This window comes from Poecilia latipinna, unplaced genomic scaffold (assembly GCF_001443285.1).
Source record: "Poecilia latipinna isolate Pla-1442-1.1 unplaced genomic scaffold, P_latipinna-1.0 Scaffold331, whole genome shotgun sequence".
In the NCBI taxonomy this organism is placed as follows: domain Eukaryota; kingdom Metazoa; phylum Chordata; class Actinopteri; order Cyprinodontiformes; family Poeciliidae; genus Poecilia; species Poecilia latipinna.
Window position 1 is genome coordinate 95,612 of NW_015112947.1, and position 18,151 is coordinate 113,762.

The 18,151-nt window shown below is 37.9% G+C and overlaps 2 protein-coding genes across 3 annotated transcripts in view; one reads left to right on the forward strand and one right to left on the reverse strand.

Moving 5' to 3' along the window:
• The window catches only part of LOC106949204 (solute carrier organic anion transporter family member 5A1-like), a 38,392-nt gene extending 35,995 nt beyond the window's left edge, over nt 1–2,397 (forward strand). Inside the window, exons 8-10 of the mRNA XM_015035325.1 lie at nt 207–451; nt 1,003–1,067; nt 1,804–2,397. Coding sequence (XP_014890811.1) covers nt 207–451; nt 1,003–1,067; nt 1,804–2,327 — 834 coding nt within the window. The 3' untranslated portion in view covers nt 2,328–2,397. The remainder of the gene's footprint in view (nt 1–206; nt 452–1,002; nt 1,068–1,803) is intronic.
• A 5,001-nt stretch (nt 2,398–7,398) lies between these two features.
• On the reverse strand, nt 7,399–17,061 carry stard3nl (STARD3 N-terminal like). 2 transcript variants are annotated; one of them, XM_015035327.1, is made up of 9 exons: nt 16,893–17,061; nt 12,936–13,234; nt 10,920–10,997; nt 10,759–10,836; nt 10,421–10,474; nt 9,806–9,923; nt 9,630–9,728; nt 9,443–9,510; nt 7,399–7,963 (listed from the first exon to the last, which is right to left on the reverse strand). In XM_015035327.1, the coding sequence occupies exons 2-8, from the start codon at nt 13,134–13,136 to the stop codon at nt 9,446–9,448; spliced, it is 693 nt and encodes a 230-aa protein (XP_014890813.1). In that variant the 5' UTR covers nt 13,137–13,234; nt 16,893–17,061; the 3' UTR covers nt 7,399–7,963; nt 9,443–9,445. The 2 variants fall into 2 exon arrangements, with proteins under 2 accessions (XP_014890813.1, XP_014890812.1); XM_015035326.1 differs by having other exon boundaries at nt 12,936–13,261.
• Nucleotides 17,062–18,151: the final 1,090 nt, after the last annotated feature.

The window sequence follows — 18,151 nt, forward strand, 5'->3', positions numbered from 1 at the left end:
CCATTTTCATGAGTGTAAAGTTGAGTTTGGGGGCGTGGCCAGCAGCAGATTATTTGGATTCAAAGGAAACATAACAGGTCATCTTTAAAACCCAACATGAATGCCACATTTATTCCCACCATCAGATTGTGTGTCTTGCTCCACACCTCGTCAGTCTTGTTTCCTCGTGATATCTGAACCTCCAGACGTGTCGTTGTGTCGTTCAGATCAGGAACTACTCGGACTGCGCCTGCGTCCAGAGCCGCCAGGTCATAACGCCGTCGTCCAGCGGTCAGGGCAGCAACCAGCTGCAGCTCGTCATCGTCAAAACCTACCTGAACGAGAACGGCTACGCCGTTTCCGGGAAGTGCGACCGAACCTGCAACACCCTCATCCCCTTCCTCATCTTCCTCTTCATCGTCACGCTCATCACCGCCTGCGCCCAGCCCTCCGCCATCATCGTCACTCTCAGGTAATTCGCTTTCTCTTCTGCTTCTGACCTAAAGTTCTTAGGTCAACAGAGTTGACCTAAGAACTTTACAATGAAATATGAAATATGCTGAAGCATTGTACCATTTGTAGCCACTAGGGGGTCGTAACGAAAAAACTTTTGGGTTTCAAGAAACATCAACTTCCATCCATGTTAATAGAAAGTTACTTGGAAGGAAAAATTGTGGGAACCACCACCTTAAAAGGGACTGTGAAATATTGCAGTAAACTGCAAAAACACAAATTTTGCCAAGTATTTTTGTCTAGTTTCTCGTGCAAATGGCTTAGAAAAAACTAACTCACACATAACTCTCGAGCGAGATACAGGAGCTTGATTTAAGTCAGTAATTCCTTGTTACCAATTGAAAAAAATACTAGTTTCACTGTCAAATTATTCACATACAACATGGAAAAATAAGTGACATAACGTGTCACAATCTTACACAAACTGGTAAGATTGTGTGTTTTTGCAGCTGTTTCTTGTTTTTCTCTTAATTTTTACATTTCTGAGCGTGTTTGTGTTTTGTGCTGCAGGTCTGTTGCAGAGCAGGAGCGGCCGTTCGCCCTGGGGATGCAGTTTGTTCTCCTCAGGACTCTTGGTGAGCAGAAACAAACTCAGTGTTTGGTTGTTGGTTAAACTTCGGGTCTGTTTTCTCTTCACATAAATAAAACAATTCTTCATCCTGGAAATCCTGAATCAATTCAAAATGCTAAAAAAATAATTTGTCTGCTTCATCTTTTTGTAAAATTAAATTGTAGATGATTCTTTGATATTTTTTATTTAAGAAAAAAGCCAGGCAGTTACACAAAGATTTAAATAAATTATCTTTTTATTTACAGAAGCTGCTTTTGCTTTACAAATGTTTGCAAAACTTTGTCAATATTCCTCTGATGGTGAAAAAACAGTGTTGCAATTGTAGCATTTCTGTGAAATAAGTAAGAGGTAAAAATCACACATGAATAAGTTTGACCATCTGATGAGACTTTAAAAACATGCATGCTATGATTATCCAACCACTTCCTGTTTTCTTCTTCATGGTTTGCACCAGTGGTAACATTTGGTTGTTGATCATGCGAAATAAACCATCTTTTAAACCACTTCATCATGGTGGCATAACATTTTATTAAAAAAAACGAGAACTTTTACGAAATTAGCGTGTTTCCATTAGGAGAATTTATTTTCAAAATTTCAAGTTGCGCAGTTATGTGGTCAACTAAACGCAGCTTCTGTGTTTTCGTCTCGTCAAACAGAATCTGTAGACCGTTTGAAAAGAAAAATTGGTTTCTGAATTGAAAGTCGTTTCTGAATCTTCCTCTCCCTCCTCTTCCTCCCAGCCTACATCCCGACGCCCATCTACTTCGGCGCCGTCATCGACACCACCTGCATGCTGTGGCAGCAGGACTGCGGCGTTCACGGCTCCTGCTGGGAGTACGACGTCACCTCCCTGCGCTTCGTCTACTTCGGCCTGGCCGCCAGCCTCAAGTTCCTCGGCTTCCTCTTCATCTTCCTCACCTGGTACTCCATCAAGTACAGGGAGGAGCGGGTGGAGCGCTGGCTGAAGCGCCACCTGTCGCCTGTCGACACCGTGGGAAGCCTCGTGTGCCACCCGGGGGGCCACAAGGGCCACGCCCGCACCCGCTCCTGCCCCGTCAACATCCCGCGCACCGACATGGCCGCGCCGCACGCCGCTAACGCCCTCAACCGAGGCGTCAGCACGCAGAGTTGCCCCGGCAACGAGCTGAAAGCAATAACTCCTCCCCCGCCCCCTGCGGGTCCGACTGCAGCGGCCCCGGCTCCGGCTCCGGCTCCGGCTCCGGCCCCGGCCTGCTCACTGGAACACGTCTCAGTTCGGGTTTAAACCGCCGGAGGCCCAGATTCATTCACATGTTCTAGTGAGCAGAAAGCTCTGAGCTTTTCTGACAAAAAAAGATAAAAATCTGCTGGAGGGCAGATTTCTTTGTGACGCGGAGAAAAGCTCAGTCGGCTGTTTGGATGGACGGCGGTTCACTGCTCATAAAGCCCCCACACTGCAAAAACACTAAATCTTACCAGGCATTTTTAGTCTAGTTTCTAAAGCAAATATCTTATTGCATTTAAAATAAGACAAAACTAACTTATAAGTAACTTATCAGTAAGACATAGGAGCTTGTTTTAATTCCTTAATACTGATGAAAAAAGTGATTATTGGCAGATTATCTCACTTATAAAATGGGAAAAATGTTTTGTTATAAGTGAAATAATCTGCCAGTTAGGACTTTTTCTGCAATGTTAATTAATTTTTGACTTAAAGCAAGCTCATATTATTAGCTGAAACATTATTTTTAAGTTAGTTTTCTCTTATTTAAAGTGTACTGAATTATTTGCAGTAGAAACTAGACCAAAAGTAAGATCCAGCTTTGCAGTGCGCCCTGGCTACACGTGCCTTCTGTCACCTCAATCCTCACATGAACAAGCAGAAATCTCCCCGACAGACTGAAGGACTCTCCCGGACGGATACCTCGGCTTTCTCCTCACATCCGTCTGCTTCTTCTTCTTCTTCTTCTTCTTCTTCTTCTTCTTCTTCGTTTCTTCACCGTCACGCGAGCGATGTTCGTCCTTGTCTTAAAAAAAACAAAACAAAAAAAAAAAACTCCTGGAAATGTGATACAGGATGATTCAGTGTTAGGAACTGGAAACCGATGGCATGGTGCTACGTGAAAACAGCGTTTAGAGTCCAGCTTTATGTTTGTTTTTATGTTTTAAACGGGTCAGTCGGGCCTTTTGTTGCTCCGTACAATCCATCCGTTCGTCTCAGCAGCCCAGCAAGCAGCTCAACCTGAACAGGAGCAGCGTTTCTCCTCCAGTTCCAGGAAGGAAATAGCTGAGATATTTCAGACAGAACAGCAGCAGATGCACTGACAACAAGCAGCTGATCTTCATGTGGCTCCAAATCAAGTTGTGTCTCTCAGCTGTGAACGGAAAACGGTGTGAAACAGCGAGATTGAATTCTCAGTTCGCTGTACTTCACTGCTCTCCTCTGGAGGGAAGTAAATATAGAAACCTCTTCATGACCTCCAGCGCTGCTAGCGATCGCAGAATAGGTTTAGCTCCACTGAGATGCAGCCTCACCGCCACGCCATTCCTGCTGTAGCTTAACTTTATCGCCACCTGCAGGCCGATTTCTGCTGCGCAGCAGAACCACAGAGTCGTTATTTGGGCTCATCGGGTGAATAAAAGCTTCATCACTCTGAGGGACTACAGATGGAAATCAGCATTTTGCTAAATCCAGTATATTTATAACAGTATTATACGTTCATTAATGTACAAGGACCAAAATAAAATGAAATTCAAGCAATCAGCGAGCCAAGCTGCGCCGCAGTACACAGGGTTTTGTTTTAATCTTATAAACATATTAAAATTAGTAACTGACAGTGGTGGGCACTCTTTCGCTAATCTGCTAATGCGCTAATAGCAGAGCTAGCGCACTTAGCTTACCCTAAATTAATTTTTCCGGATAAATTTTAAACCTAATTTATTTGGCTGTTTTTGTAAACGTTCAATTGAATAATGTTCAACTTTTATATTGAAGTTTTGTTTATCAACTTCATGTATGTAGACGTTTATCTACATGCTCTTATTTTGAAATAATTTATACATTGGTTCCTTTTCCTCACCTCTTTCTTCTTGAAACTTTTTTGAGCAAATGGAAAGTGTGCAATAAGAACTGTAGCTCTTTACAGTCTGCAGATATCCTGTGTTGGATCTGACCGCAAAAATCAGCAACTATAAAACTGAAACCATGAGTGAGAGGTTTATTCAACAGTGATCCTGATGAGGGCGCTATGCTACGTTGTGTCATTGACTTTAGTGCATTAGCATTAGCTTCCTCTAAATGTTAGTTTAGCAGACTAGCATTAGTGGAACTAATGTTTATGATTAGTGCTTTAGGGTTAGCGTAGCTAGCTCTTTAGCTTGTAGTGCCCACCACTGGTGACTTAATATTTGTTCAGCAAAACTTTAAGTTCAGAATTTTATTCACGTGTTTCTGCTGAATATTATCTCATAAAATCAAATTTAAATCTAATATGATCTCTAAAATACATTTCTGGCCTGGACCTGATTTGTTGCAATTACTGTCATAAAAGTAACTATTCTGCTTTTTAACAACTGTAAAAATTAAAATATGTTTTTTTAAAAGAGTTTAGAGAAATTCGGCCTGAAATGATTTAGGAATCTTCCTCTGTGGCTGGAAGGAGGGACGTTCTGCAGAGATTTCCAGGTTAGCAGCTGCAGCTCTGAGACCTTTCCACGCTGCCCAGTCCCACTTCCCACAGCAGAATCCCAGTGTTCCCAGCTGTAACAGGAAGCTCCTCAGGCTCTCTCCTGCTGAAGGTGTAAACAGGAACCATGAACAAAGTCCGGACCTCATTCCTCTGCACATTCCTCCGACATGTTTCAGTGTTTCTGATGTAAAAACCGTCTGGATCCGTCTGCCTGAAAGAGATGATGGAGATTTCCATCATGAAGTCTTCAAGCAGAAACTGATGATTTAAAAACGGTAAAGAGTTAAAAATCACCTGGAAGAGACGCCTCTAGGGTAGCATCCTTACCAGAGCCCAAACTGAAATTTAATTTGATATGTTATTGATTCGTGAACACACAGATAAGGTTAATGTTTTGATTTTTTTTTCTTTTTTGTTGTAAATCATTCAAAAATAGATTAATTTTATTAGTTGCAAACATTTTCTACAAATCCTAAATAAGGCACAGCATTGAGTACAATCCCTACATTAGCAGGATAATTAAAACATCATATATGGTCACATGTTTCTTTCTGAATCTGAAAAGTAATTCTCTCTTAAAATATCAGCACCGGTTGACTTTTTTATGTGGAAACATAATGAACTGGATCCACTAAATGTACCACATTTAAGGAAATCTGAACAACTCAACCATAAATTTTAAGATTTTTACATTTAGAACAAATTTTTTCTTTATGAGATGAGTTAAATTTCTGTATTTTCTCTGTAAAATGCAAATCAGCATCTAAAATTTTCTGAAAACACAAATCTCTAAATAGTGTTTTCTGGGGACACCTGCTGGTCACTTTGGGAACTGCAGGCAGAGATGCAGCACCAGATTATCACCATAATTGCATCTAATCTGTTTTACATTTAACATTTGAATTTATCTGGAAGTTTGCTTGTCTAAAAAACAAAAGCTTCAGTTGGAGGATGCAGACTGCTGTTTGGTTTTTTTTCTGCTGTAAAGGCATTTTTTAATATTTATAAATTCCTTACTCAGTCCAGCTCTTTTGAAACAGAAAACTGCAAATAAATATCTAAATCTGAAGCTTCTGATAATAATTCAGACATTTATACAAGTTTTAAACTGAAGAACAGAAAACTGCAGTTTATTAATTAAGGTTTAGAAACTTAGAACTCAAAAAATACTTTAAATAAAATATTCAAAATGATGATTACTTCCTCATTATTTGAACATTTTGCAATAGGCTTTTTATTGATTAATAATCTGATTTTCTTGACCATAACTGAATGTTAGGACAATCAACAGATATTCATACTTTACCCTTAGAAATCACATTTTTACAGCAATAATTTTCAAAAAACAAATTTAGATTCTCCCTGACCTTATTGAAAAATAAAAATGTCTGTTCTAATCATTTTCATAACATGTCTTAATGTTTAAATTAAATTCAATTTTTTGTTTGCATTTTTAAAAATTAGACATAAAACTATTAATTTTGATGTATTTATTTAATTTCTGCTGTTTTGATGGTTTGCAGCTGCTCATTGTGAAACAGCCGTCATGCATCTGCACCATTTTATTGCTCCTTTAGGGTTTTTATTTCTTTAGAATTACCTATTTTATGTTTTGTGCAAATTGTTTAGTTTAAAATTCTTGTTTCTGTGTCACTTTTCATTTTTGCAGGTTGAGATTTTAACAAAAAATCTGCAAAATGCCTCAAACTTTTTATTTTGGAGCAAACTGTTGCTGAGCTCAGCACTCTGCCTGGATTAAAAATAGTTTCTGGTTTTATTTTAATGCAGGAAAAATGAATCCAAACATTGATGCATATTCACAGATGCAGGATGAATGTTACATTCAGCACATCGGATCTGATGGAGCGTTTTTGTTCGTTGTCGCAGACAGAGATCATCTCATAAAGCTGTAAAAGAAGAAAAAATAAACCTGATGCTTAGTTTCAGTGTTAACACTTTAGAACCAGTAGAATGGAGTAAAATGTTCAGCACGACTGTCTTCATGTAGAAAAGAGCAGGAAATAGAAACTTTTGTCACGTCTGTATTTAAACTGTTGCTGCTCACGTCTCATTTTTTAAACGACGCTCACAGGATGAAGGTTCACTCTGATCTCTGAAGACGAGCCTGAAGGTTTACAACGTTACGTTCTTCACCTCAGACGTCCTCAGATTTCTCTCTGTCGTTTCTGGTTCATCTCATCGTTTCCAGACTGATCTGGGATCAGACGTAGGCTAGTAGTTTTTTTTTCTTCTAAGAAGTCAGTATCCTATTTATTTTGGAGAAAAGTGTTTTTGACGCAGCACTGCTGAGGCAGGATGCGGATGTTCTCACCTGCCTTCTTGACTTCTGTTGATTAAAAATGTGACACACTGAATAAAACATTACAGAAAACCACTTTTTATTTGATTATTTTAAAGTCCTTAAAACATCTACCCTGTATTAAAGTCTTAAAGTCCCTTAAAAATGTGTGAAAATTAATTTGGGGGAAAAAATGACCCTGTATTTGGAAACAATTATCTAAAACTCAATGACTTCCTGTTTCACTGAGTTTTCTTACCACTCTTCAAAATGGGAAACACAAAAGAACATGCTATTCTTGTTTCAAAGTCAGGAAATTGTTTCACCTAAAAAGTCCCACATTAGATCCTAACAAGAGCAAAAGGAAACAAGGTTTCACTTTTTATTGGTTCCATTTTACAGACAAGCTTTCCATGAAAACCAAACGGTTCGGATGACATGCATCAGGACGGCTATAATTACATCGTTTGACTTTCCTCCTCCTACAGCAGCTTTTAAAAGCAGTTTAATATGATATATATGATACATACAGTGCAGGATCCTTCCTGTGGCTCATTTTCCCTTAAATACTTTAATTCAGTCTCTCTAAATCAGTGATCTGCTCGTTCAGACTTCAAACTGCTCCGTCACACGTTCCTTCATCGAATCACAGGATTTATGTCACAGTAAAATCAAAACAACCAAATATTACAGTAAACATGGTGTAAGTTTAAGACAAGGTGTCCAAAAACATGTAAAGCAAAACGTGAATCATGGTTGAAATCTGAAAAAGTTCTTTTTAAAAACAGAAAAATGATCTTTTTGTTCAACCAAACTTTAAGTGCATTTTGTATAAAAATGAATTCCCTCAAAAGGTCCAAAAACAGAAAACGGCTGAAAGCAGAAGGCCGAAGTTTAACCGAAGGTCCAGAGGAGCAGAACGTCTTCAGGAACCTGCAGAACAAACCAGTGAACTTTAACCTTTCACCAGGTCAAACTCAAGCAGCTTTTCAGCAATTTAATACATTTAAGCTTAAAAATACATCAATAATCAGTCTAAAGTACTAAACTTTTCTGATTTTAGTTGGTAATGAGTTCTGTGGTGGAACATTTTCATCAGGTTTTATTTATTATGACTTTATTAATCTGATGTCGAATAAATGACCAGATAATCTTTCCCACCACAAACCCGTCTTTTCATAGGAAAGCAGAACGGTCTTTTTTTTGTTTGTTTTTTTTTGTCAAATGTTTTCTATTTCTGGCTTGAGGTTAAAACTACTTGATAAATTTGACTGGCAGCCAATCATAAACATGAACATAAGAAATAACGTTTTACTGACTTTCTCCTTCCTTGGGACAATAAAAGTTATTCTTATCCTCCTTCTCCATCTTCGACAAGTTATCTTAACTTAAATTTTACAATAATGACTATTAAAAAACTGTATATTTAGGATTTTAAATTTACTGGATTCCTTTTTTCCCTCCAACTTGCTGAGGATCCTCTGGCGCCCCCTGGCGGCCGCCCACTTTGTAAAACTCTGATTTAAACCTGCCTCTGTAAACCAAATCATCTCCCAGCTCTGAATGTCTCCTGTGATAAACATGAACATCAAGTTTGTCACTTTTTGCATCAGAATGTTTGTAGAAAAGCTGAAACTCCTGATGTTTCACTGCTGCATGTGGACAGAAATAAAATGACTTCTTCATCCTGAACTCAGGAGATTCAGCTGAACACAAATTTTATGTTAAATCAACAAAGTAGGGATCTGCGTTGACACAGAGCGAGGCAGACTAAATGTAGCTTTACTCAAAGAATTCGCAGTCGTCACTCTTGTCGTCATACTTTAGACTTCACGGTGACCATGTCCGACCATTTTTCTGTCTGTCCGTCCGCCCGGCGCTCCGTTTGGCTCAATAGGAGAACAAAAGTTAATCAATGTGTTTTAACTTCAAACCTATTTATTCTAACTTCAGAAACTCAGATCTGAAAATAGTAACATTTCAGTTTCAAAATGAAACATTTTTAGAAAATCTGCGTTATTTTGCAAAATTGGCTCTATTGACTTTAAAGTTAAATCTAAGAACCTGCAACAATCTGATCTCTAAAAAACGGACCAATTTGATGCATTAAGATATTACATGGAAAAAAAACAAACTGCATTTTAAATTGGTAAAAATGTGGCTACGACAGCTTTAGGCACACTGTGCTGTTCTCACCACTAGAGGTCTCTCTCTGCTGCATGATCTGAGTAAACCTCAGTAATTTGTAATCAAACATCGTCCAGCTATTATTTTTCTTGTTTTGAACTTTTAATCCTCCTTCTTAACATCTTAAATCTGTATTTTTGCTGCTGTTTTTGTTCATCTTTAACTGAAACTCCCACACAGCTCAACATCAGAGACACTTTATCTGCAGCAGGAAGTGTTTTCTACCTGTTAGGAGACTTTCTGGATCAGGCATTTTTCTGGATCGTGTTTATACTCCAGATCTTCATCAGAGTCTGAAAGCAGGACAGAAAACGATCCAAACAGATTTAACAGAAACACAACCACATTCAGGAAAAGTTCTGGTTCTTTTCTCTGTAAAGGTCAGAAGTAAATGTTAGTTAGGATAAGTGACCTGCTAGAGACTCGGGTGGAGAGTAAAACTGCCCGTCGGATAGAGGACCAGGACCCATGAGAGGGGCGCGCTCCACGGCGTCCAGGAACGACTGATATCCTGCAGACGGGACAAACGTCGTCAGCAGGTCTGACCTGGAGTTCATGTATGGTTGTTCATCTGACCGGCAGACTCACGGCTTTCGTCCTCGTTCTCCTGCGGCAGAACCTTGAAGTCCAGCAGCCAGGTTTCGATCCAGGCCAGGATGAAGGAGACGATGGGCAGCAGGTAACCGAAGGCGCCCTGCAGGAGCAGCTGCGCCCACAAACACACCAACAAACCGTTTATCAGGAATTCAATTTACTGCATTTTTTAAACTCAACTTCACACATTTTCTGAGTTTTTTTAATATTCATCATAAAATCCAGATGATTTGATGGTTTTATCATCGGAAAGTTCCACAAAATTTAAAACAATTAATTTTGGCTTCTAAATCAGCACTGATGCAAAATGCTACTTAGCTGTTAGCTTAGCATCTGGACAAACTTATAAGCTGCTTTATAAAATGTGGAAGATTCAGATTTGTCTGAGCTAATCTCACTTTAAGGTCCAGGATTTTAGTTTTTTATGTTTGTAAATGGTCATTGGTAAAAAGTGAAATAAGTCCCATGTTCAGCAGAGTTTAGCAGATTATAACAGAAACAGACTCTTTATTAAACCTGATATTGTAATTATATCTGATAAATTCTTTCTAAAAATATGTGCATGAAGTTTTGGATCAGCAGCAGCAGCAGCTTTATTCTTCCTCTCACCTTTGATAAAATGACTTTAACAATCAGGAAAGCACAGCTGACAGCAGTGGTTATCTGCACAATGACAAAAACACACAGTCTGTAAAATCTACATGAATCCTTCAAGCTTTTTCCAGGAACTTAAAATTAATTCAATAAAATAAACAAATATAGAAAATATGAAACACAAAACTAGACAAAGACCATAAACATCCTTACTTCCTTTAAGATGTGGCTGAAAAACCAAAGTTGTACTTAGTTTGTTTGGATCTTTTATCCATATATTTTTGTAAAATAATCTGATTCTGTTCTAATTTAAATAAAGGATGAAAAATGGGCTTAAAGGCAGAAACACTCACAGCGACGGCCCACCAGTGACGCAGCTTGCAGATGGCGTAGGCCAGGATGAGAGCTGCAAACCTGAAGACGGCCAGCAGCTGGAAACAAGGAGCCGCTCAGACTAAATTCAGATTAAACATGGAATAAAAGATGATGAAAGAAAAACTAGAGACGGTCTTACAAAAATGTCAAAGAAAGAGGCATGGTAGTCGTAGTGCAGCACTTCCTTCTCCAGCTGCACCTGAACGCCTCCGCTCACCTGCAGCGGGAGAAACGGAAACCTTTGGTCAATAAAATCATGTTAAATTATTAAATACTCTTCATATTTTCATCATATTACATGTAAACGTTTGGCTCCAACCAAAAGCATTGCTCAAAGTTAACCAGCACTAACTAGAAACTATGATAAACATGTTTAATAGTAAAAGTATTTTAAAGTTCACAGCTTTTCAAAGCAGAGGAAATGTTTTCATCTACAGCTGAAACTAACGATTACTGAAGAGCATTCAGACCATAAATCGATAATTCTGCAGATTTTTAATTAAACCACCTGTCTTTTCATACAATATTAGAAATACATTAAAACATGCAAATAAATATATTTCTTTCAATAAGAAATTCATGTTATTGCCTAAAATACAATAACAAAACATTCCTTTCGTTTACTCTTAATCATCTGTAGCAAAAGATGAATCTGCAGATAAAATAATATTTCTAACAGCAGCATGGCGTAACGCTGACAGCGTAGGGCTGATATGAGGATTATTTTTCAGATTAACCAGTTAAAACTTGGAAAGCAAAACGTTGGAAAGATTTTAGTTTTATTTACATTTTTTTTAGGGAATTTGAAGCAGGTGAAGTGAAAACGAGCTCTGGGTAAAACATTTTTAGACAAAGCAGTTTTAAGCATTTTTTAATGTAAAATCTACATTTATTTTGTACAGTTTTGGTTTAATTTCTGCTCTGAGTGTTTTGAACCATGGGAGGAAGCTGGAGTACCCAGAGGGGAAGTGCAAACAGTAGGCTGGGATTTGAACCCAGAACCTTCCTGCTGCAGGGCAGCAGAGCCACCAGCTGCGCTGCCCTTCAGCTGCTGAAGAGGAAGTAGCAGGTCAGAAAGTCACTAAAACTGTTTATGACAGAAGTAAATTCACTTCTGTCTGATGAGTCACTGCTGACATCCAAACAAATCAAAAAAAGAAGTCATTTTGTGTATTTTCAGTGTTGGAGGTTGAACCAGCTGTAACTGGATCTTTTTAAGAGTCTGACCAAAAAACCAAACATTTCCTCAATCTGAGCAGAAGCCTGGCCTTGATCTGCTCCTCCGCAGAAACCCTGACCTCCTTCTACCCAGCTGCAGTCAGACGACCAACCTGCAGTTTATTACAGCGAAGCTATAAACCAGACAGTAACTCAGCCTGTTCCTGGATGTGTGTCCAGTAAAGTATTTACCTACTAAATGACAAAGTCATTTTAGTAAGTAAATACTAAAATGAATTACATAAACTGACCTTTTTGCACGTCGTGGACTTCTATGACTTCGACTCTGAAGGTTTTATGTGTTTCAGACGACATAAAATTTGCATGGAGCCATTTTGGAAAACAGCAGAGGACTGAGCTTTGATCGTTCGCTTCAGTTTTTCAAAGTTCAGCTGCAGGATCACTTACAACCAGTGATTCTTCAATTTGTTTCACATTAAGAAGCTTTGAAATTTTTTGCTGCACAACAACAAAGTAGGCCTGTCACAATAAGCAATAAATCAATTAATTGCATGATAATTTTTTTTTCTCAACCAAAAACTGACAAACGTCTTCAGTTCTGAGCTTTGGTCTCATTCAGCTCCTTTTTTCTGAAGGATAATTTGGTTTACAGAAACTTCATAATTATTTTTATTTGCCGTTTCTGTTTATTTATTTTGAATATTTAAAATGATATTTAAGACCATGTTCTTGTATTATTATGCCATTACCATTATATTACTTGAAAATGATCTTAAAACAACAATATTATCATTTATCTCAATACCGTCTTTTCTTCTGGGAGTCAATAATTAACTCCAGTTCAACTGGATAAAATTTAAGCTTCAGTTTTAAATATGTTAAAGTTTCTCTGGAAAGTTATTGCTCAAAAGCAACAAAATAGTTATTTTAGGACATGCAGTGCTACCGACATGCAGTGCAAAAACACTTGTCTTACGTTTAGCTCAATAATCCAGAGCAGAGTGATGAACAAGAGGTCAAAGGTGACGAAGAGGCAGAATGTCCTCCGAACGTCTGAGATGCATTTCTTCTCCCCGGCTTCGTACGTCTCCACCCGGGCAGACAGCGGCGTGCTGCTGACCGAGCTCGGCCCTCTGCCGGTCAGCCGCGAGTCGACGCTGCTGCACCTGCTGTCCATCGCTGGCCCCGCCCCCAGACAGGACAGGCCCCGCCCACTACTCAGAACGGCGTTCTCACAGGCCGCAGCGCTGGGTCATGTGGCCGTTTGCAGTCAAACTGTGGAGGAAAACGGCATCACAGCATCTGGAAGAATACACATTTTTTATTTATTTGTTTAATGCCTGAGTATACATTTAAATTCTTCATAGTTCAGCTGAGTTGTGGTGCACCACAGGGACGTGTCCTTGGTCCCCTTCCATACTCTATAACATGTTTTCTTTTAGTCATTTCAGTGATAACCAGAAGATACATTTACATTTTAATACAAATGACAATTACGTGTATATGCTAAAAAAAAACTACCTGCAGTTCGTATCCGTCTTTCTGAGATGAAATACTGAAAGATTCTTGGTGTTTGTATAACTGAGAGCCCGTTAAACTCGGTTTGATTAGGAACCACAAACAAAACCAAACATGTCCAAACAGAAGAGAGAAACAGTAGATCATCTTTAGGGACAATTACAGATATTTAGTCTTAAAAAAAGATCAACTCAGAAAAAGGCAAAATGTTCAAATATTTTATCTCGTCTCAAGATAATCTTAAATTTAGAAACATTTAGCTAACCACTGCAGCTCTGAGATAGAAAAGAAACAAAACATCACCTGTCAGGTCAGAGGTTTTTCTGCAGTTCTGCTTGAAAACTTACTTAAAACCATTGATGTGCATTTCCCTCAAACAAATGTTACTAATCAGGTTCTGTTTGAGTTATATAATATGAAAATTAATAAACATGCAATATCTTTGAATGTAACATAAATATTTTTGAATATTTCAAACTTTACAGTTCAGTCCTTTAAACTAACTTCTTACTAAAATTAAAGACTCATTAAATAGCAGTGTGACTGCTGTAAAAATTGTTCAGCAGCAAAAAGCTTAAAATGTGAATTTCTGGAGTAAAAGCAGCTTCTTTTTCAAAATAAAAGCTGCTGCTGTTCTCATGTTGCTCTTTTCACTACTCTGCCTAAAACTAGTGACTCATTTCTTCAATTTAATATTTTAAAGTTATTCAGAAACCCAATACAGCAATCATAGCTACTGTTTTACCTCAGGTAATGTTTGTCTGCCATTTAAATTAACCTTAAATAAATATGGCCTTTAACAGCAATTTCCGCAAACTCTCAATCTGCAGTTTTACTGAGTTTAACTAGAATATTTATATTTTACATCTTTTCCTGTGACTCAGGAAGCTATTAATAGAGCCGTAACTCCTCTGCTGTATTTGCTCAGCGCCTTAGGGAAGTGAAACTAACTGTACATTTCCATTTACTGTTAGTAGTTTTCATACAAAGTAACAAGAAACATGTTTCAAACTCCAACAGTGTTTTGCTGATGATGTTTCCTTCAGGTTCACAAAATCCACATTTTTCACAAAATCTGAGACAAAAGTTTCAATTTTTTGTTTTTGCATAATTAAGAATACTAAGACTTTTAAAGTCCTAAAATAGAAATAAAACACAAAACCTGACGAGATCTGCATGAAACCAAACCCAGAGTTTGAGCCGGTCAGATAAAACCGGGGCAATAAAACGGTTTTAAGTCCACAGGCTGATTTTCTCTCACATTATGAACAGTCAGTTTGCAGCTTCCTCTTCACTTCCCTCTCAACCCGCAAAGCATCGTTACGTTTTAACCGGTTTAACTCTGACATGGCCAACAAAATTCATTATTAATTTAAGAGAAAATAAATCAATATTATGGATCCAAGTTGCTCAGCTAGGGTTGATTAAAGCTGCAATATGAGCCGTTGAGGTTTGACACCAACATTTCAGGCAGTTTTACTTTTAAAATATAAATTTAGCAAAGTATCACAGCTGGGCTCTTTTATTCTAACGTTCTCAGATAATTTGAGTGTCTAAGGGACAAAAGTTCAGAAAAAGAAAAGGTAAGCAGCTTTCCCAGCATCTGATGACCTAATTAAATATTCCCCAGTGTTTTAATGAATTCATGTGATGAATTCGTTTCTACTGACAGGAAATATGACCTCAAACTTCTCATTTGTGGCTGTATTCAGTCTTAAAACACGTGCTGAGCTTTTGTGGGAAATAAACGTTTCAGTTGCAGGTCGGTTGATAAAAACGACTTGCAGAGCTAGAAAATACAGACTGAAGCACAGATATTTATTTCCATGTTATTTTTGCACAACATAATAAATGTGAACTTTTTGAAAGAAAAAAAAAGTTTTTAGGAACATTAATAATAAACAAGTCAAACATTTTTTTGATTTATTTTTTTATAGCAGCTTTTGAGAAGAGTCAGGAAATGTGTGTGACAAGCAACACACACCTCCAAATTGCACCTTACCCAGAGGTGCTGGTTTCAGACAGACTGAAGGAAATTGTCAAAGAAAACTTCTACCATCATAGCCAAAAGCAGTAAGAGCATATAAAAGTGTGAGCAGAAGCTCATAGAGATTTATACAAGCAAAACAAAAAACATTGGAGTTGAAAGAGTTTAGACTCGTTCTGGTGACGACTGAATAACCTCAGACTGCTGGAACGCTGCACTAAAGCAAACTGATCTAAAACATTTAAGGAGGAAATGATCCCAGTGAGGATGATGGTGGTGCAGGTGTAACTGGTTTGATCAAGCAGCTACTTCAACGTCAGGAAGAAAACCGGATCGTCAGAAAAACATGAAAATAACTGGATGGAGGAGGAAGAACGCAAAAAGACTGAAACACAACAAGTACAACAGCACCGAGTTTTACTTTTATTACCTTAAGAGTTTTCTATTGAATGCCAGAGAAATAATATAACATGGTGGTGTCCAAACTTTGTGACATTAGGGCCAAAATGTTATTTTTCTAAAAATTATTAAAACTGAAAAGATTTAAGAAATTGACTATTTTTATCTCTTCAATACTATACAAAATAGACAATATTTTAATAAAGCATAGTAGCCAAAACGTTGTAGTAAAGGAAGCTGTAAATCATTGTTGATCCAAAATATGAACACAATCTTGAACAGTTGCTGTTTTAAATGACAGGTAAATATTTTTACAACTTTGTGGAGCGGTTATTTTCCTCTTTTTTTCCCCCCAAAGAAAAAAAAAAAAAAACAAAAAACAATTGAAGAGAAATACTGACTGGATACAAAAAATATTTGTCCATAAAAGTCTCTAATTTAAATTTGCTATATTCTTGTGGACTGATGGGCCAGACAAAATCATCCACAGGGCTGTAGCTACATGACCTCAAGAGCTTCAAACTTCAACATAATTGTAAAGTTTAAATAAATTAAGATTAAATATATTAACGTTATATCACGCCTCAGCCTTCCAGGATGTGTCTGGACACGCCTGCTTCACCAGAACCTTGTAAAACATTTTTACTGGGAGGGAACAGATTATATAATTAAAACTGATTTCAGTATTCATGTAAACAAACTCTTTGAAAGTCTATACAGAGCCAGATATTTTAGATCAGGTTTAAAAATTAGGTTTGTTTACATCTTCAGCAGCTGACGGATATAAACAAGCTGACAAGGCCTCTAAAACACAACACTTCGGAATGTCCCTTTAAACGGTCATCCGAGTCATCTGGCCAGGTAGGAAAACAAAAAGCGACAAAATAAACAGATAAAGGAGATTAACGACCACTGAGCAGCTCTCAGGCCGTTTTTACCTGCTTCACTGTTCATTTGACAACTAGCTAGCAAGAGAGCTTCCTCCCGGTTTTCTTTAAATCTAATATTCGACTCCGTCACAAGTCTTACCTGTTCTAGACGCTCAGACAGGATTTAATGTTCTCTGGATAAAAAAGTCGGATGTGTTTTTGCGGCTGATTTCAGGCTCGGAGACGCGGATAAGTCATCCGTTTCCTCTTCGTCTGCTGCTATGGAAGGATGGAAGTCATGCTAGCAGGCAGGTTGGAGCAAAGCATTCTGGGAATTGAAGTCTGCAGCTGGAATCTGAAAGGCCTCAATACAAGAGGCAGAGCCCTCTGGTGGACAATAAATGTTATTTATTGCGTATTTTTTTTTTGCCATTTGTTGATTTTACATTTTATTTATCTTGTTTAATGTGTTTAATAAAAAATGTATAGTACAAAATAAGCTCTAAAAAAGGCAGAGGCTGTTTGAAGATGCGCTATAAGGAGACAACTAAAAGAAAAGGAGTCATTACAGGAAAAGAGGAACCAGAGGCACAAAAAGTGATTAGGCACTATATGAATCTGGATGGAACCCAAAAATACTAAACATTCTTTATGTGGCAACCTGGGGTTGGATTTTCTTATTATGAACCCAAATATAGAATACAAAATGTTACAATGACCAACAACGCCACCTGGAATAACTCCAGGAAAATGTGATGTAATAAGGACACAGGTAAGTTCTGCTGGAAAGGAGGAGACGAGAGTCAGAAGGTTCTACAAAAATTTATTAAACTTCAATATGTTGTCTAAATTTCTAATGATCTCAAATTGAATGGTCAAAACAGTGAATGTATTTGACAAGATTTATTATAATAAAATGTTTAAATTTCAAAGGAAACTGAGGCTTACCAATGGGGGAGGTAGTGAGGGAAGGGACAACATCCAGTGCAGAAAAAGGGGACCACCCTGGACACTACAAAAACACAGCAAACAAAGAAAGAAAAGGTGCTCCAACAAAACACACAAGACAAGACACCGCCACCAGGGGTCACCACCGCCACTACAGAAGCCTCAGTCCCTAAAAGACAAAAAAAAAAAAATAAAAATGAAACAATACAGGTAAAATATTGATACAACAGCTCTACAAGGTTGCACTTTATCCCCAGGAAAAGTGCAGATTAGTATTTTAAAACAATTTATAAGTAGGCAAAACAGCAGCAAGTGTCACTCCAGGTTCATTGCTGATGAGTCAGAAGGCTAAAAAGAATATAGAGCAAATTATTAATACAACTGCTAACAAAAACATAACTTGCAGCAGCTGCTTAACTGTGACCTGATAAATGACTGCACTGCTAAATAATCAGATCCCCAATTCCACCT

Coding starts and splice junctions, on each gene's coding strand:
- stard3nl (XM_015035327.1), bottom strand. CDS start 13,136: ATGGACAGCAGGTGCAGCAGCGTCGACTCGCGGCTGACCGGCAGAGGG. Junction 10,998..12,935: donor TCTGGATTATTGAGCTAAAC/GTAAGACAAGTG, acceptor CTCCCGCTGCAG/GTGAGCGGAGGCGTTCAGGT. Junction 10,837..10,919: donor CCTCTTTCTTTGACATTTTT/GTAAGACCGTCT, acceptor CCTTGTTTCCAG/CTGCTGGCCGTCTTCAGGTT.